This window comes from Sycon ciliatum, chromosome 13 (assembly GCF_964019385.1).
Source record: "Sycon ciliatum chromosome 13, ocSycCili1.1, whole genome shotgun sequence".
NCBI classification, from domain to species: Eukaryota; Metazoa; Porifera; class Calcarea; order Leucosolenida; family Sycettidae; genus Sycon; species Sycon ciliatum.
This window is the reverse complement of record NC_088655.1, coordinates 4278564-4299057: the sequence shown is the minus strand read 5'-3', so window position 1 is coordinate 4299057 and position 20494 is coordinate 4278564. Positions and strand designations below refer to the sequence as shown.

General features: G+C 46.2%; 1 protein-coding gene and 1 long non-coding RNA gene across 2 annotated transcripts; both read left to right on the top strand.

Moving 5' to 3' along the window:
* Window positions 1-328: 328 nt before the first annotated feature.
* LOC135829834 (uncharacterized) lies at window positions 329-2132 on the top strand. The gene is made up of 2 exons (XR_010555938.1): window positions 329-924; window positions 1606-2132. It is a non-coding gene; the product is annotated as an uncharacterized LOC135829834 (long non-coding RNA).
* An 8499-nt stretch (window positions 2133-10631) lies between these two features.
* Window positions 10632-20484, top strand: LOC135830017 (uncharacterized). Its single transcript, XM_065342404.1, has 2 exons — window positions 10632-11077; window positions 18662-20484. The coding sequence occupies exons 1-2, from the start codon at window positions 10669-10671 to the stop codon at window positions 19597-19599; spliced, it is 1347 nt and encodes a 448-aa protein (XP_065198476.1). The 5' UTR covers window positions 10632-10668; the 3' UTR covers window positions 19600-20484.
* Window positions 20485-20494: the final 10 nt, after the last annotated feature.

Below are 20494 nucleotides of genomic sequence, written 5' to 3'. Positions count from 1 at the left end.
GAAGTCAAGAAATGCACAATCATATCTGTTGTGTTTGTCCGAGACACGAGCCATCTGGTGAGTAAGCAGGATAAGTTGGTCCGTTGCTGATCGCTGTGGAACATATGCAAATTGGGACGGTGATATTAATTTGTTGCGATGCAGGAAGCTGCTGAGACTCAGTGCTATCCGGTATTCGAAAAGGCGATTGACGGGATGCAGCAGTGAAATAGGACGATAATTTGTTGGTGAAGAGGCACTTCCTTTGCCTTTATATAATGGGGTAACAGAGGCCGATTTCCAGGAATTGGGGAAGCACGAAGTAGATAAGCTTAAAGGGGCACTCCGGCTTCATTTTCGACGCCGAGTTTTCGATGCCAAGACGAAGGTAGGTGAAAGAGAAGACACCTCGAACAAGAACGAGTCTCCAGAAGCGATCGAGTCGAGCAGGAAGACGACTTTTGAATTTCGGCCGAGCGAGCGCTGATGACGTAATGAGGGATTAGCTTGCCAGTGGAAATGCATCTGCGCACATACATTTCACATACTTTTTGGCCAATTTTCAATCGAAGAAGAGGTTGTTTGCTATGTTCTCCCAACGCCGTGAGCGATCCCGTCTTCTATACCCTTCCAGGTACCCTGAAGGTCCTCCAGAGGAGAATTTATCTCCATCAAAGCGTTGTTGATCCGCTAAATTCGTCTCGAGACATATTCACCCAGTGCAGTGCTCATAAATGTAGAATGTTGAATCTGTGATAATTGTCGACGATGGAGAGAGAGGCTGATAGCCGCTGTCGCAGGGAGAGTGAAGCTGCTGGAAGTAACAACAGGGAGCCCGTTTGTATCACCTGAACAGCCAGACTTCAAAGCAGCTTGACCAAATCGGAGGGTGCCTCGTTGCTTATCGTGAATATTACACCGACATGAATTACTACAAGTATACTGGTGAGTTTTTATCTTGTTTTGTTCGTATGCTAGTACCCTGGCCTGGAGTTCTCGTTAGCAAATTCCTATTCCCTGGCGTTTTCTAAACATTCCGTGTAGATTGAGTACGTGATCAAGTATTCCGATTTGGGTAAATGTGGAATTTGGACATGTATTTTATTAAAAAAATTCTTTTCCAAATAGAGCGTTTGTAGAGAAATGGTTGCCCAAATACAACAAAATTTATTCTGCAGTTCTACAACTAACTTGTACTGAAATCCAGTCGAAGTAAAAATGATTCTTCATGACAGTTGGGGTCAATGAAATCTGATCCAGGCATAACGAATGGTGACGCCTGCCACCCCGGGAACGAATGCCCATTTGGTGGGGGATACCAAAGTACTCGAAAGTAGTGCGTGTTTCAATGTGGCATGGAAGTTTTATATGATCTCTGGTCAATGCAACATACAATAGCCATCATGAATTGCAGGCCTCGAACGCAACTCCGACCAGAATTGGCAGTTCCCTAAGTTAGATGCTTTATAATTCCATGGCCCCAGCTGTAGTTATAGAGGGTTTTTTGCACATTATTCTTATAGTCGATAGGTTTATACTGATGGCCACAAACAACGGCAGTTCAAACTTCACTGATGTGTTCATGAGCTGAGAGATTTCTCTCCACTATTTCTGTTGTGCACACAGGTTTGTCCAATATGCATTGACCGTATTGGGTATGGTACCTGCTCTGAGAAGGGAATCGCTGGAGCCACAGTCCAACTATACAGGCTTTCAAGAAACAGAGAGGAGCCATCTTTGCAAGCTGATACCTGATGTGTACCGACAGAATTCTCACGAGATACCTTACAGACTACGCCTGGTGTATACTTCATAGCACTCCTTCGACTACTGTCTAGAATCAAGTCGACTGAAGCAAGTTCAAACAACTCTGGCTTCAAACGAGCCGTCGATTAGACAAACAAAACATTCTCTCATATACTAGAGCACTCTGACAATTCACGACCTATTCCTCACGATTGCCACCGCTTATAAATATGTAGAGTACTGATTGGAATGTGCTCACAATCTCAACAATCCAGTGCTATAATTATTTGAACTATGTGTTCCTTCCATAAATGTTGTATCCACATATAATCCACAGTGCTGCAAAGTTTCAGAGTTCTCAGGGTATCAAACAAAATTATTTCAAATACAGTGAAATAGTTCGTGGACATTATAGCGTAACTTGTAGTTCCCTGGTCCTTTTCTTTGCTATAAATTGATCCTTTGCTCTCTAGCCACCGGCGAGTCCAACAGTGAAATTGTTAGTTCATATTTATGTGGGTATGTGGGGGGGGGGGTGAACATATTTCTATATAAGGGACCTGCAACTGTAATACCACAGTACAGTAGATAGCAAATATGTAGAAAACAGAAATGCATGTTCCCATCATTGTACATGGACGGGCGCAGCAGGCCGAAGCTATCAGCCAGAACAGGATTTACAATCGCCTAGAGATACTTCAGCTATTCCAGTATTCTCCGTGAGCTGTCCCATTCCACAATGGTTCATGCCACCATTATTTCTGGTAGTATCCATGTGCATAATTCCAAGAACATCTCGGATTCTTCAACAATTTGTGCCACGGCAAAAGACAACGCTTGACTCGGTCACTGGGGCTGTCAAACTTCACATCACAAATGAACTTCAATTTCTCATCTGGTTCAAGTATATGTACTGCCATGACTTGACCATGCTTCATCCACAGCTGGGCGAAGATTGTGGCGTTGAATTCCATAGCGCACCTTCTTGCTGCCATGCAGGAATATGTTGAGAGAAGTGAACATATTTTTACTAAAAAAACAACAGCCACTGAAGAGGATAGCATTAGCAATAGCCTTGGGTGAATTTCCTGCAGGTACACGTTGTTGGTAGGTCTACTGGTCGGTCTCCGTATCGTCAAGTTCAGAAATCACCTGTACTACACATCTTGTAGAAGGGATCCTGATCGAAAAATTTTCTGATCATAAAATTCACTAAACTGAGGGCGAGACAAATAGTCAGTACTCCCCGATTCCGTCTAGCTGCTTTGATCAAGTGATGCTAACAAGCTCCCCGTTGTTACTTCCAGCAGCTTCACTTTCCCTGCGACAGCGGCTATCAACCTTTCTGTCCATCGTCGACAATTATCACAGATTCAACATTCTACATTTGTCAGCACTGCACTGGGTGAATATGTCTCGAGACGAATTTAGCGGATCAACAACGCTTTGCTGGAGATAAATTCTCCTCTGGAGGACCTTCAGGGTACCTGGAAGGGTATAGAAGACGGGATCGCTCACGACGTTGAGAGAACATAGAAAACAACCTCCTCTTCGATTGAAAATTGGCCAAAAAGTATGTGAAATGTATGTGCGCAGATGCATTTCCACTGGCAAGCTAATCCCTCATTACGTCATCAGCGCTCGCTCGGCCGAAATTCAAAAGTCGTCTTCCTGCTCGACTCGATCGCTTCTGGAGACTCGTTCTTGTTCGAGGGGTCTTCTCTTTCACCAGTCTTCGTCTTGGCATCGAAAACTCGGCGTCGAAAATGAAGCCGGAGTGCCCCTTTAAGTTAAACACGAATGAGAGGGATTCACACAGTAAATCTGCCATTGAGCGTAGTATCGGTATCATGTGATTTGCTGAGGTGGATTTTCGGAGGGATAGGTGTGTTAGGTCGTAATGGACTTGACCAGGACTAAATTTAGAAATGCTGTACAAAGTGGTGCAAGCACTTAATGATGGCGCCTGAGAGGGTTGTCCATTCACTGCCGGTGGCACTGAACACTGGGCTGCAAAATGTTGAGCAAGAAGATCGCATTTTTCATGCTCCGTGGTGGCGCTGGCGTCACCATCTGTAAGATCAGGGACTGACGACTTGCTGCCAGCAATGTTACAAAACTGCTTGGCCCTTTTCCACCATACATATACTGAGTGTGGTCACATCATTGCCCAATGCAAAAAAAAGGAAGGAAGCTCCTCATTTCAGTAACGACTACGTACATGTACATGTACAAGGTGACACTGACAAGAAACGTTCTGGAACTACATGTACATGTTCATTGTCACGTTGAAACCTCAGTTGCTGCTTTGTTGAGTGCCAGTTTTTGTTCATAATAGTGATGATATACATGTACATGTACATGTACATGTACGCATGTGCGTGATAGCGATGCAAAGCTAGTATAGCTGATTATGGCATTCGATGGTGTTGTCGTCGAGCCGATCATGGACATGGTGCCGGAGGGTGATCGGACGGGGCAGCCTGCTCTTCGGGCAGATTGGCTTGCCCGGGGTGTGTGGGAGGATAACAGGGTGGCGTTTTTTGATAATCGCATCATTGATGCCAACGCACCCAGTTACATTGTACTTCCAACCGCACTGCTAACGCGAAGAAAAAGAAGTACCGTCACTTAGGCGTCAGGCCTCCAAGGACCTCCGTGGGTCGTTCACACCACTCGTTTGTTCCACGGATGGGGTGCTACATCGCGAATACGCCAGCTATCAGAAGCGACTTGCTGGTCGCCTCGCGCCGATCGCCCTCAAGTGGGACAAGCCATTTTCAATCATCATGGCTTGGGTGCGAGTTCGCAGCCAATTTGCATGCAGTGATCCATGCCGTCGACCTCCGGCTACGCGGGTCTAGAACAGTAGAAGGCGCCTGACATGCCTGTCGACGCAGGATGGTGCTGGGGTAGGCATCGGCCATTGAAAAATGAATTTCGTCTGTTTTACGTGGAATTTCTTGGAGTTTCCCAATGTATTGTACTTGAATAAATTATATTTTACCTTTCATGGTATCTCAATTTTTTCATGTCTACATGACTTTATTTTGCCCGTAAAAGAGGCCGTCACCCCCGAAAAATGTACATGTACAATTGTACATGTACACAATTATGTTCATGATTTGATATAATCTAAAACTGGTAAACCAGTATTAGATAAACTTTGTTGTAGTTCACGCAATTGTTAGATTGACAGCATGAAACAAGGAGGAGGACACTGTGTTCGAAAACAGTGACCTTACTACAACCTGCCAACCGCGGAAGGTTGTAGTAAGGTCACTGTTTCTAAACACAGTGCCCTCCACCTTGTTTCATGCTGTCTATCTAACAATATGCGTGAACTATAACAAGGTTTCAACGATCTAATACTAGTTTTCAACTAGTATTGGGTTTTATAATATGATTGAACATGTACATGTACATGTATTTTACATGTACGTTATTCATTTTATTTATTTACATATAATTACTTATTTCTGCACCTCTTATAAGCATGTCAAGACAGCCAATTGAAATGAGGAGAGGGTGAGATCAACCACGGAAGAAGAGAAAGATGAAAATGAGAAGAAAATGAAAAATACATACATGTACACAAAAGGGGAAGGGATTGTCGAACAAAGGGTACAATGTGCATGTACATTGTACGTCAGACGTTCTGATCCTTCTAAATCCCTCCAGTACTGACGGTCTGAGCTCACCCACTTTGCCCAGTGGTGTACCTGCTTGCAAGAAACCAGCGGCTGTTATACAATGTACATGTCTCCACCTCACAGTTTAGTGAAGAAGAAGCTCACTTCAGGTTCAAACTCTGTTCTCAGCAAATGTGCGGATCTTCTTTGTACGCCTATGGCCATCCTGTTCAACTACAGTCTGGAACAAGGTGTGTGTCCCAAGGCTTGGAAAATGGCAACAATCATCCCCATCTTCAAGAAGAGAGGCTGCCCAACTCAGCCAACGAATTATCGTCCAATATCCCTTCTCCCATGCATCGCAAAACTATTTGAAAAACTAGTCGCCAATCAGCTCCAGACATACCTCAGCGCAACAGAGAAAATATGCAGTGAACAATTTGCCTATGTGAAAGACAAATCCGCCACAGACCAGCTGGTTATTCTAACGCAATACAGTATATGGCATGCTACATTGACAAGAAGTCAAATTTCGATTTAGTCTCCCTCGACTTCTGCAAAGCCTTCGACAGAGTAAACCACTCCACTCTCCTTGATCAGATCGGTAGGTTCTCAGACCCCAAAGTCACTGCATGGATACGGAGCTACTTGCAGGACAGACAGATAGCGGTACAAGTTGGGTCATGCACATCGTTACCGAAGATCACCAACTGTGGTGTGCCGCAGGGCTCACATTTATCACCTCTCTTGTTCTTAATCTACATTAATAATTATTAATGACCTACCTACTACCATACCTTCCTGTTTGCGGATGATGTGACTTTACTCCACCCATACGAACACACTCCGTCCAGCCCAGCACTGCAAGCCGATATACATGTACAAGCGTGCCAAACCTGGGCTCGAGGTAGAGGAGGCGAGTTTTCCCCATCGAAAACCTCTGTCATCAGCTATTCCTACAAGTCGGTATCGCCGTCCACAGCTGCAGCATACCAAATAGATGGGGCTCCTCTCAACGGTACCGATGTGCTGAAACATCTGGGAATTCGCTTCACCGCTAATCTGAACTTCCACCAGCATTACATAGATATGAGTGGAAAATTCAAACAGAGAATTACGTTGCTATGTTACATGGCCCAGCGCCTTACTCCCAAAGCCATGATGCTCCTTTACAAGAGCTACGTTCGACCCGTTATAGAGTATGGTGTTGTGGTGTGGGCGTACCGGCTACCTGCTTCTGATTTGTGTGAGCTAGACAAACTCCAAGCAAGATTCATCAGGTCGTACTTGCGACGGCGTAAGTTTCGATTTGCCTAGTAGTAGTAGTAGTAGTAGTATTCTTTTATTCTCCATCGGAAGCCTCAACAGTGATGAGCACAACTCTTAAGAGGGCCGATAACAGGGTAGAGGGGTGTGGGGTGAGAAAAAAAATAATAATAATAATAAGAGATATTTAAACTAAACTAAACTGATACTTGGAACAATAAAGCAGCAGTAAGCAGTAAGCCTTCGACACGCCAAAGCAAGATCTGAACGCATTCGCCAAACTAGAATCACTGCAGTACCGTAGACAATTCATTAGCCTAGTTACATTGCACAAGTTTATTTTCAAATACCGGAACACCTTGGCTCAGTTCAGTTTTAATATTTCCCGTAGTGAGAGACGCCCCAACAAAATTATTCTCCCCAAAGCCTTGACAACATCCAAATCACTTTTTTTATTCAAAACCTCCCTTTTATGGAATTGTCTCCCACCCTCATTGACTTCGGAATCTTCTGTCCATGTATTCAAAAGAGAGCTGCGCAAACATTCTTGTTAGTATTCAGGTCTACTCGCTGGCATGCCGTTACCCAGTTCATCGTAGCCCGCCCCCCCCCCCCCTTCCCAATCTGCCAATCTGTACTCTCTTGTACCATCATCCTTCAATGCGACGGACCCCACGATAGGCGGTCAGCCTTTGGGTCATCCTAATAAAGTTATTATTATTGATCAACCCAAACGCTGTACTGTACTGTACTGTACTGTACTGTACTGTACTGTACTGTACTGTACTGTACTGTACTGTACTGTACTGTACTGTACTGTACTGTACTGTACTGTACTGTACTGTACTGTACTGTACTGTACTGTACTGTACTGTACTGTACTGTACTGTACTGTACTGTACTGTACTGTACTGTACTGTACTGTACTGTAGCTGTACTGTAGGCTAGTTCCTGACACTTCTGCAGCATGGTTTGATTGATATTAAACGCTTGGCTTATTTTGCATAATTACCAATCTTATCAGGCGACAATGCGCTGCTGCAAAACTTCTTTATCCTTGCTATTCTGAGCTTTCCTGTGATATGGCAGCTGTACACAATAATGGTCGTTCACAATACTCTTTTCCAGAGCGATCACGGTGTGGCAATATGCAATCATCACTATACATGTACATGTACACTGTAGCTTGCCAGCCGACACAAGTAGCATTTCGCTCTGGAACTCCTCCGGCGTCTGCTTTGGGCTTATGTTCACTTGCGTACTCTGCCGTTGTGCAACTCGGGTCGTTTTGGCGTCAGTGTAATCTTTGCATGCCCTCTCCATAGACTGCTTTGGCGATGCAGTTGATTCACAGAACAGCCTCAGTCAGCAAGAACTTGCCACTGCTCACCAAAATCCAAAACATCAGCCTCCAAGTCCGATCCATATGGATAGATCACCATTATGTAGAACACAAGCAGCAAAATGCCATTATTTTCCTGCACAACTGCCACAAGCTCCACATAACAAGGTGTAAATAATTCCCGGAAACACTGTGATCGTATTGAGCAGGGCGCGGCGCTTTCCTGGGCTGTAGGATTGCGGAGTGGAAGGTTCGATGGACTTACCACCTGCTCAAGATGGCAGTCAGGTCAAGTAGGCAGCTGCATAGCGGAAGCGCGAGCTGCTAGCATGCTACGTACATGTACATGTACATGATGACGAATAATGGTGGACATGTATACGTACAATCACTTACGGGAAAAGTCTGGTTAAAAAATTGTACACCATAGCTCAGTGGCTAGAGCATCGCTGGCTACAAGCGAGGGTCCCTGGTTCGAGTCCTGGTGGTGACAGTCAATTTTTTCTTCAGACATTTCCCGTTTGTGTCTTTCCCTCAAACCAGTGAACAATCACTTACACTTTATACAGTTACGGTATTAATTATGTACTTGTATTATGAAGCACTCGTTTTAAAAACTCAGTATGTGCAGCTCTGTCATGTACATGTACCATGTGTACTGGAGCTCTCAGGTGTGCTGATCATCGTTAGTTTTTACTAGGGGTGAAACAATTATACCGAATATTCGAATACTCGTTTGGATTTTTCAAATATAATCGTACTCGGAATAAATCAGAGTACTCGCTCATACATGGTACATGCATTTACCACAGAAATCTGCAGTTTCACAGCAGCAGTCGGCAGATATTGATGTGCAGACTGTGTGGTTAACATTTGTTCACCAGTAGAGAGAGCCCAAATGACCCACCAATCAATACACTCGAGAAAAGGACTGCCGATTGGTTCAATCAGGGTTGTATCATGTGATTATTAAGGCCCTTGGTGTGCGATTTTTTAGGATATCAAGAATACTCGAATACTCGAATATTCGATCGGAGAAAATCAGAGTACTCGAACTCGGGATCTCAGTGCCAACTTTCACCCCTAGTTTTTACTTAGGCTTGTCTTCAGTCGATCACGGCTTGTCCATCAAAGCACGACCTGGCTGGACCTTCGCCTATGGGCAGCTGGTGCGCAGTAGCCCAGACTACCGGCTAGACGTGTATTACAGCGGTGTTGTGACTGGATGTCCCAATGAAACACTGACTATGTGACTACATTGTATGTGAACGCGTTGCCCGGCCCGGTCTTGCCCTCTATTGTCTCAACCCCCCCCCCCCTCTCTCTCTCTCTCTCTCTCTCTCTCTCTCTCTCTCTCTCTCTCTCTCTCTCTCTCTCTCTTTCTCTTCCTATTCTCTCTGAGCTTACGATGCTTCTTCCTATTTTAAACTTTGCCCTACCTCAATTAATGGAAAAGTGCACTAAAAGTTGCCAATGTCTTTATTCAGAAAGCAACATTGTCTGGTCACGTCCTGCAATATGCGGGACATGACCCGAATACCACTGAGAAGTACCACAATATTTTAGATGTAGACTGTCATAATGACATTTCCAAGAAGAGTACTGCATGGTGTCCGCTGTTCAGCGTTCATCCAGTTTTACCGAGACTGCATGCAGTAGGCAAGAGTAGAGCGCTGTACTCCTTTGTGCAGCCTGTAGAGTGTTACTGTTAGTTTTGAACGAGGACCTACCTGTACTGTAGGCCGAGACGGCGTAAGTGTAGCAGTATTGCAGAAGAGTAGAGCAGGTAACTGGTTTGGCTGCTGTTACTAAGTATTTTTTTCTTTACATAGTGCTCTCTCTCTCGAGTGGTGATGAATGCCTTGGTGTGCGTTGGTCGCGCTTTCATCACCCTTGGATAGATGAAATGTGCGCGCGCAGCGCCCGCGGTGCAGTTACTGACCTTCGGGTGCGGATTGACGACCACTGCGAAGTGCACAGCAGAGCCGACGGCGCGCACGGCGAATGGGCGACACTTCGGGGACAGCGCTCAAGCGACCACAGGTGCGCGAGAAGAGGAGCGCGCTGAGAGTGCTAGTGACTGTGAGAGAGCGCCATGGCCGCTGTGTTAGTACACACAGACAGACACACACAACACACGCAGGCACACGCGGACGGACACAGTAGACACCTGGGACTGAGTTGAGATGCAACACGACCACCGTCGTATCATGCCTCACCCCCAGCCAACTCTAGTGCGTTGGTCTACAAAGCCAGCGTACACACTCCGCCACACACCCATCTCATGGATAGCTGAACATGATCACGGAACGGGCAGGGTACGATCGGACAAACAACACTAGGACAAGAAGAAGACAGTTGCTGATTTCGGCAGCAAGCCAGTAGTGGCAAAGAGTCGCAAAACCTATCCCAGGAAAGTTCCAGTGACCAATTCTCCATGCAGAGTAGTATAGCCAAGCACATCTAACACCCAGTTTGAGTAGGAGAGAACCGACGGAGCCTTGTTGATTTCGGTTGAGGGTTTCGGTATGCATCGCAAGGACTTCCGGACGTTAGCATCGTAGGCGTGTCGAAGAACCACAGTGGCCAGTGGAAAGAACTAGAGTTACTTGCATTGGTCAGTCCTAGTGTAGCAGCCCTGCTGGAAGTTCCTGGTACATGCGTAAGGTGACGTGAGAAAAGTGTATTGCAGTGCAGACTCATATGATCATGGCACCCTTTGGTCGACTAGCCCTGCAATATCTTGCAATGCTAGTCTTGGTGTACAGCCTGCAAGCAGTTTGTAATGCTCAGGCGACTAGAACCATGGTAGAAGACCAGCAAGGTCAACTGAATGCTGCCCTAGAGGGGCAGATGGTGGATGGCAGAACTGACCAGCTCCAGTCACTATCAGGTTCTGAGAGATATAGTGACAGCGCCATGTCATATTTGAACCGCACTAATTCGTCCGGCCCCAGAGACGGTAGCCAGGAGTCGCGGTGGAAAGCTGTGCCCGATTATGTGCGGCATCTGTACGATTCCATTGCGGACGATCGCGGTTTTGTTATCAACGCAAATAGTCGTCTGGTGCAGAACTCTACGGCCATCTGGACATTTCCTAACAAGCTGAAAGGTAAGAGATGAGTGTCAGCATTGGAAGAAAGTGCATCTTCTCCCCTCCGCCATCTTGCCAAACTGAAAAATGGGCCTCTACCAGGGAGTCCTCAAGTATTTGACGACTCCCTGGCCTGTACTAGGCTGTAGTCATCCTGGAACGCCAGGATGACTACAGGATACAGATTTACCAAGTAGCTAGGCATAGTGCATTTATGCTGATGATAATTAAACCGCTAAGCAGGAAGGATGCGAAGAGAAGCAGTAAATTCAGGTTGATGTTCAGATCATTAATTACGCAAGGCTCTGATTGGGTTTGTCAGGTCTCTGCTATGGCCTGTGCGGACTACGGCCAGAGAACTTGAAGCCCCGACTAAAGAGAAGCAACATGCAATGGCTTGATCTCGTGAGGATGGGGGATGAAGCATACATATAAGAATGGACGATTGAGCTGGGAAGGTTACATGTAAAAAAAAGCAAAGTTCGCATGGTCGCGCTACCATCCTGCTGTACAATTGTGTTGAGAAACCTTGACAGTGCAGTAAATTAAATTTAGGAAATGGATGGAGTATGTAACGCCTTGTCTGTATGTACAACGCAACTCTGGAAGACGGGCGGGGACATGGCAAGATGGAGTGTTCCAAATGCAAAGTACGCAAATCAGCGGAAGCACTAACGCGATTTCACATCCTGGACACTTGAAGTAACTTTAGTTGCGTGATGATCTTGTTATGCTTTGGATGATGTGTGTGTGTGGTGGAATGGTGGAGAGTCGAGAGCAAAGCTCAAGACACTTCCAGATACATTTGTGTGTTTGCCTCTTCTTGGCCGTGGTGGCGCTCCCTCTCCAACGTTTGTGTCTCCGTTTATACAGTACGCCTTCCAACGTCACTTGCACAACAATAATTATTATTCCGTACCGTACTGCCATGTAATCGAAGTACAGAGTCAGTACATGTAGTGGAAACTAACTTAGTCAGTGGAAAGACGTAGCCGTGCAGGCAGCGGACTGCTGCTCCTCCTGTGTTCCCCGCAGGTGTTCACCCTATATACATGTACAGTGCCAGTGGTGATGACATGAAATGGACCTTTATCATACATGTAGATGGTGTTCAATCGTCTGTTGCAGTCGAGTCGCGCAGAAATGTCAAGATTAAAACGGGACGTGTATTTCATGGGGCGCGTGGCGTGTTTCTTGCTTTGTGCGACCTCCCAACGTGTCTGGTGATTGTGGCGAGATCAATTCATGTGCATGTTGTGTTGGGCATCTAAATCCGGTGTGTGTCGCCCTAGCGCTCTGCTCATTCATGGCAGGACCACGACTCACACACACACGTCAGTCCGGAGTCGAGTAGCGAATGGTCTACGTTTCGCCGCGATACGCAGCACGTTAAACGTTGGAAGTACATGCAGTTGATAGATTCGGAACCATCAGGCGTTTTTGTCATTGACACATCGCCAAAATCATCAGCAACGTGGGTATGAGTTTAGAAGCTGTTTTCAGGTTCAACCCTGGGAAAGACAAAGTGCTGAATTTAAACTTACATCAAGGATAGTGACGTGTTGTGCACGAAGTTTCATCACGAGTCATACTTGTAAAATATATGTACAATGTCATGTACATGCAAACATGGACATGATTGTATGGATCTAGATAATTAAACCGCCAGAGGGACTCTCGCCAAGTCTTGACTCTTGGTTAGTAAGTATTTTTTTAGTAAACTAGTTGGTAGCATGCATGCCGATTCAGATCCCTCGCGGGGGGATTGTTGGCGATGGACATCACGTCGATCGCTCACTCAGGCCGTTCCACTGGTCCCAATCCTCTTCAACAGTGCACCTCACTCCAGTTATAGCACGAGCATAATATTATACCCGTTATCTTGGTACATGTACGTATTATAAACGTTGTTTAAAATACATGTACGTGATGATTGTAATCTTTGGTTTTTAGAAGGAGAGTGCTGTGGGGCGATATGCATACAGTACGAGATGAAGCCACAAACTGCGGCTTACCCGCTTCTATTGCTCTTCGTGACATGCATTCTTGTTTCACATTCAAGGGGCACATTTTTTTGGAAAATGTCCTTGGCGTGAACTGCGCAATGTGAATATGTGAATAATTATATCCTAAGAGTAAGAGTCGATTGCATGCAGGAATGCTGATCTGCACGAAAGTGCGGGTGCTGCCCTGATCGTACATGTACATGTACGTGTTTCATGCAAGAACCCTTGGCAGCTATCCAAGGCAACGTGTACATGATTGTACTGTAATGCACAATGTGCAGTGGTTTTGTGGCTTGTACTTGTAGCCTTCGGGGCGCTTATATTATACAGCTCCACATCAATCAGAGCAGGTCGTGCTATTGTTTAACCCTAACAAAAACTTCTGGCATGGTCACGAATACTGCATATCTGCGGTATGTTGCATTGTGTTGAGTTTGAGAAAGTACATGATCGTATACTCATTGATGCTGAACTGAAGGAATGACCAGGTGCATACCAAACTGTTTACAACAGGATCTACAGCCACCAGACATCTCGTGGCCTTTTGGATACCATGGATACAGTATGCAGGGCCTGAGGCACGGTTCACTGTCGACAGACCAGCCAGTGCACGGTATGCAGAATTCTTTGTCTTTCAAGATCACCAAAATACAACGGTGTGTACTGCTACTGTAGTGAAGTTTTGAAGTTCGTGGTACGGAATGTTTTCGGAATGACCTCGAATCAAGTAGCGAGTATAAATGGTTTTTTTTTTTTTTTTTTACTATTATTCACAAACCCAACTCGTAAAATAAATAATTAATTATGTGGACAAAAGCTTAGGAGCGTTTTTCCTACGTAGTTGTTTGTTCGCCGTCCATTTGGCATCAGTGAATCGCGCATGTACATGAATTATACATGTACATGTAGTCATTGTACATGTACATGTACATACAGAATCTCTGTGGTTCCCTGTCGACATGTTTGGTAGAAATGACGTGTAGACTAGTACTCGTAGCGTACTACTAACTATGCACTGTACATTGAGTATTTCGCTCCTGCTCTTGTAGCAGTTGAGCACTCTTGCGTGGGGTAGTGCCTTTGCTGTTTGCGTTATGCAGAGCTCACTGACTTGTCAGTTTGAGCACTCTGGCAAGGTACGTTCGGGCCTGATTGGAAATTTTTATTTCCATTGCTATCAGGTTCGGCCTCATTTTCTCTGTGCTGCGCTGATGAGTTCAAAAAGAACGAAACAGCATGCTGTCCGCAGATTGAGTATGCACTGTACATGTAGTATCAAGGCGTTAGTCGTGTCCCTGGTGATGTACACGCCATGGTACAGTCTGGACAAGTGCCGCAAACGCACCTCAGGCACTGTTGGCGTTACCCACGAACAAAAACGTGAGAGAGATAGTTGGTACAACTGTGACAATGACACACGGACTGGTCTACTTCATGGTGTTAGTACTGTTACCACTATTCTTTAATACCACTTGCTGGTCACCCTCTGGTCATAAGGTAATCCGGAAATTATAAAAAAAGTAGAATCATTTGGTTTGGGATCCTTTTCTACATGATTGTAATGTTACATTGTATGTGTCTTTTTGTTTGTGTCACAGTGAACTTGCATGCACATGTAGGTCTTCAGAAAACAGTAGCGTTAGCATTATCATTGTGTACGAACATAAAGCACCACAGCCTTCCGTCCTGTGCCATGCCACGGTGGCTGTGATTGCTTGCAATAACATCCGCCCGCACACAGGTACATGTACCAACACCAAATTCTCCACCCAATCAATCGCGTTCCGCTGCCAAAAATATCTGTTCGTCGAAGAACAGTGTAATTCTGTAGGTGCGGCTTTCTGATTCGTAACATACACTTTGAAGTGCAATTATGTACATGTATAATTATGGACAAACACAAAGAAACGTGATCCACACAGTCAAGTACGGTAAAGCCCATTTAGTAACCGAACTTTTTCGTTCCCTTCTCATCATGGGCGAAAAGCACAGGGAACAATGCGAAAATGTCAAAATATTGGCTTTACTGGACTGTGTGGATTGCGTCGGTGCTGACACTTTTTTCCGAAATAATTGGATACTTCTCCAATGTTTTCCTTAAAACAAACATGATTGACGAATACATGTAATAGAAAACATGAATATTGACAGGTTTTACTGTAAATCCCACTGCTCATGACATGATTCTTCCACCCTTTCTGAGTAGAGGCTTTGTCCCTGACTTTGTCATCAGCACTCACCGGTGCACCACTAATAACGTGTGACTTCATACTTGTACATGTACATGACATCATCGGACTGATTAACAGTGATTGTGCGTGTACGAGACACAGTCTGATAAAAAATGTACTGCCACTAGAACTAGTAGTACTACTACTACTACTAGTAGTATTGTTGTCCTCTTTTGTTTGCATTCACCTGGCGAGAAAGCAGTGTGAGGCGGTACTTGTAGAATGTTCAGTTGTCAAGAGACTGCTTGGCTCAGGCTGATTTTGACTGGGTTGTTGTTGTTGTTGCTATTGCTGTTGTTGTCTGCGTGATATCAATGTCCGGTCACTATTAATACCACTGTCACAGTGGTAGCACCCCTACATGTACTAGTCCTAGCACCGAGGGTTTTCCATGATGTGTAAGAGTTCGATCTACATTCTCATCGACAATCACCATCTACAGTGTACACAATAACAGTCCAATACAATACATGTACATGTACATGTACATGTAGGTCGTGGCGATCACGATGCTGCACGCTCTTGTGCAACGTTGCGGCTTTGTTGTTCCGCCATTATGTCGAAGAGAGCTGTTGGCTAAACACGCAACCCCACCAGGCCCGGGGGGCCTACCGTCCAAGTTCCGAGGGAGCTAATCCTAGTTGTGAGGGTGCTACTCTAAGTTCTTGTTCAAGTGCTGCACCTTATCAGATCACAAGTGCAATCGGACATTGTGTGATTTGTGGGGCTCGAACACTTGATGGATTCCCCCTGGCTGAAGCCATTCACTAGCTCCAGTCACTCCTAGCTGGATGATGTTGCTGCAGTGGTACATCATGTAGCACAGTCTCTGCTTCTACACTCGTTGCAACTATAATGATGCCCATGTATAGCGCAGTGCCGTGACCCAGGAGGAAATCGGCGCAGGGGAATGTGGCGAAGACTCGGAAAAGCCCATGCAGCAAGTGCCGCTGGAATTCTGATTGTATTTATAGACAATCAGATGAAGAATGCGCTGGGCACATGTATCGAAGAAACCTACATTTATCTGAGCCTCTGACTCGGAGTCCGAGTTCCGCACAAGCATGCCCTTTAGTAAGTGCGTGTCATTACCAATTAGCTGTCGCATTATTGTACAAACCTCAACAGTGTCAACACGATCACAGACAACAACAGTTCAACACCGTCAGTGTCCGGGCATCTTCCCAACCACTCTGCTCCCCTATATAATCCTGTTCTATTTCGGTACTCACGAGTTGCTCAGTTAGCACAAACAAGGGCTGCAGGCGGCACTCAGTCGGAGCTGGGATCGTTTGTACTGGGAGAGTATATTTTCACGAATAGTAGAGCGATAGTGTGGCCATCTCCAGTAAGCACTGCTGGACCGCCTCAGCCTGGTGATGATGACAGAAACAGCTATATACTGTGTGTATTTAAAAGCGTTAGTGCAGTGCGCTCGGATATACAGTACATCGGCTATGAAGTACAGATTGTTAGTACTTACGGCCCTTGGAGGTGCATGAGACTGAAGTTAAAATTTACTAAGTAAGTTAGTTCACTAGCAAGTGGTATTTTGTGCACTTATCACGGTGTACTAGCATCATGTTCACGTGACGTGCACCTTTTTGCACTCCATGGCTGCAGGGTGTGTCATTAATTCTGCTGAACTTAAAGTAACAGTTATCTATGCCTCCTAGCAATTGTAAAGTTCAACTCTTGGAGTTTGAACTCACACATTGCATGACAGGACCGGAAAGTCTCTTTAAGACTGGGCGGTAACAGTTTGTCCCCAGAACCTGGGCCTGCGGGTTGCTGGCTTCACAGCCAGTTTTCAAACGACCCCTGCCAAGAATGTCTGCTACCAGGGACACTGACTGTACAAACTGCTACAACCACGGTACAATAGTTTCACTTTGTGAGGATGAACCGTGTTATGCAGGAGTGGTTGAGAGCCTGGGGAAGTGTGCGTGGGTCTGGTATGGCATGTTGGATCAGCCTGCTCTATTTCTAGCACGATAGTATTGTGTGGCCTAGGGCCTTGAGTTGACCCATACCCCTTCTGTTCATGCAGCAGGTGGCAAGGTGGGAGACACACTGCGTGTCACTGTGTAATCTCAATGTGTGTCGCCCACCTTGTCACGTGTCGTTGTCCTCAAACATGTGTATTCCAGTGTGCTGGACGCCCCACTTATGGCAAGTTAGAGGGGAGGGGACTTGTGCAGGGTGAGAGGGCTAAGATTACGTCGGCTTCCTGACCAGCTTACCGAGAGCTTCATGCAGCTGTGAAGAGTTGCACCCCAGTCGCTCTCTCTCTCTCTCTCTCTCTCTCTCTCTCTCTCTCTCTCTCTCTCTCTCTCTCTCTCTCTCTCTCTCTCTCTCTCTCTCTCTCTCTCTCTCTCTCTCTCTCTCTCTCTCTCTCTCTCTCTCTCTCTCTCTCTCTCTCTCTCTCTCTCTCGCTCGCTCTCTCTCTCTGTGTGCTCGGTACTAGTGCCAGAAGTAGGGTTGTAGAAAGACTTCTGCGTAAGGGACTACAGCAGCAATGATCGACTCCGACAAACTGATGTTTACTCCAGTGCTTATTTTCGTTTCGGTTCTTTTCTACACCACCCTTGGGACAGAGTCGAACTCCTGTATAAGAAGGCCAAAAGCCAGTTTTATACGCCAGCGTAACTTTTAAATGATACTCCGATGGTGAGCCACGGAAAATATTGTGGACATAAGGAAAATGGTGGGGCACACGTTATGTGTTTGAACAGTCAGACTTGTGCCCCACCGTTTTCCTCGTTTCCATTTACGGCGAAACGATCGTCGTGTGATACTCTACATGGTATTGTAGTTAGTTTGTCCATCATACTTCATACTTCATATTCCTTAACCAAGTATAGTACTGTAGGATATCGGCATTCGGTTTGTTACAATTCGTCCTCGTGAAACCGTACTTCCCTTTCATGTCTTATCATTGATGAAACTGGGCCTCCCAAGTTGGGTGGTTGTTGCTTTGCGTTGTCGAGCTATGGTTAGACCGTATTGTCAAAATGGTCTTACCGTCCCGTTATCGTACAAAGCCAGTATTCCACTGTGCCTCGGAATGCAACTTGTGTTCGACTTGATCGCGCTTACCTTCCCCTCTTCGGGATTATCAATAATATCCATGAACCTTCCAAATTGGAAGGCCATTAGTTAGCGCCGCTATCGAGCAGCGCTCAAGCTCACGTCCTTGCAGTGTAATGTCTCAGTACTCCTGGCCAGTCTGGTGCTACCTTGTGCACGTCTGACTGTTCAAAACATGGTTTAGTTGGTGGACTCTTCTGTCTCGAATGAATTGATTTCCTGAATGCTTTGTTCTTCATTGGTGATTTCTCTTGTCTCCCTTGCCTGCTGCACAGGTCGTGACCAGGAGTTCACTCATCGCCTCTCATTCACCATGCACGCCCTCTTTCAGCCCAAGAAGCCGGCCGAAGCGCAGCCCGAAGTAGAGAGCGCCTTCCTGCGGCTCTACCGCAAGCCGCTCACCGCATCAGGCACAGGGGGCCAGCGCGGGGCCAGGCGGCGACGTGGCGCGGGCACGCCCGCCGGTGGTGGGGATCGTGTACGCGTCACAGTCAGTTATCATGCTACGCGACGTTCGCCGGCCTCACCGGTGAAGCGCGTCACAATGCTGCAGGACAAGCACGGCTGGGAGACGGTCGACCTGACCGAGTTTCTCCGATCGCTGCAGAACAGGACACGACGACGCCGCCGCCTCAGCTTGAGTGTAGAGATTGAGAGCATTGGAATGAGGCGAAGTAACGTAAATTCACCCAGTGCATCTGGTGAATCATCCTACCATGCCAGAGACATGTTTGATCTGAGCAGCAAGGACCCCAGCACCATGCCTCTCCTCACTGTATTCCTGAAGAACAAAACTGGTCAGATAGAAGAGCTCATGCCCTTCTTCAGTGCCATGACTCAGCGGAGACTCAAGCGCAGCTCGCTGGACAGAAGACAGTCGCGACGTCCAACTCGGCGTCGCTACCGCGGTTACTGCCAGATGCAGGAGATGGAGATCGACTTCGCCGACGACCTTAAGTGGAAGGAGATCCTGACGCCGCGCCTCATCCGGCCCAACGACTGCGTGGGCAGTTGCGCAATACCGGTTGGCGAGGTGAAGAACAACGGCGTGCTGCGTCACTGGTACTGGGAGACGTCCACTAAGGAAGAGGTGTCGCCGCTCAGCTGCATCCCGACACGGTTTGCATCGGTGACCATGCTGTCATACGTGGATGGCGTGTATGAGGTGCTGCCTTTCAAGGACATGGTGGCCGTCGAGTGTGGATGCGCATGATCTTCTGCCGGCGAGTCATAATATTATGACCTCACTCAATACAGAGTGTTGTATGTCGCTGGGCCTGGCGAAGTAGGCCAGAAATAATAGATGTCACGACTCACACAATAACAGCAACAGATGCAGCTATGTTGCTTGGCCAGTTGGCACAAACAGTGGACGGGGAGCTGCTGCCCTGGCGTGCGCCAGATCAGACCCATTCTCCGCCTTTTTTTTCTTTCAATTGAGACTAATGTACTTTCTTATATCTTGCTCATACTTATTGTTCAGTTAGTTCCCATAATGGCATGCAGCATGCACGGTATGATCTGTGCTGGCCATTTCACTAGCCGTGAAACAAGAATGAGTACTGTACTGGTTTGTACACACATTAATTTAGTAGAACAAAACAATATGCCATGATTGTAGCCTTCAACACCAATGATATAATAATTATCATAGCTTGCGGCTTGTAGCGGATCCTGTTTCCCTACTGAGAGATTTACTTATTATTCTAGTAACACCTATGGGAGGAAGCATGGGCACAGGAAACATTGTAACTGGTAATCACAAACTCCATTGGAGCAATAACGCTTGCTGAATACTGAAATACATTCATAATAATTATACACAATGCCATGTACAGCATCTGCCTAACTCGAGCTCTATAAGTATTACTGTCTGCAGAATCCAAGGTACTATCATGATGATTATTTCAAACAACTGGACAGGACAAATAGAGTAACCATCCCTGCTCAAAAGCACTGTGCACATTGTACAGATGTACGAAGCAAAATGCTGTGCAGAGCCCACCACCCGCCTCAAGACACGCACATCCACACACACACAGACACACACACACACACACATGCACACACATACACACACGCACACACATGCACACACAGACACACAT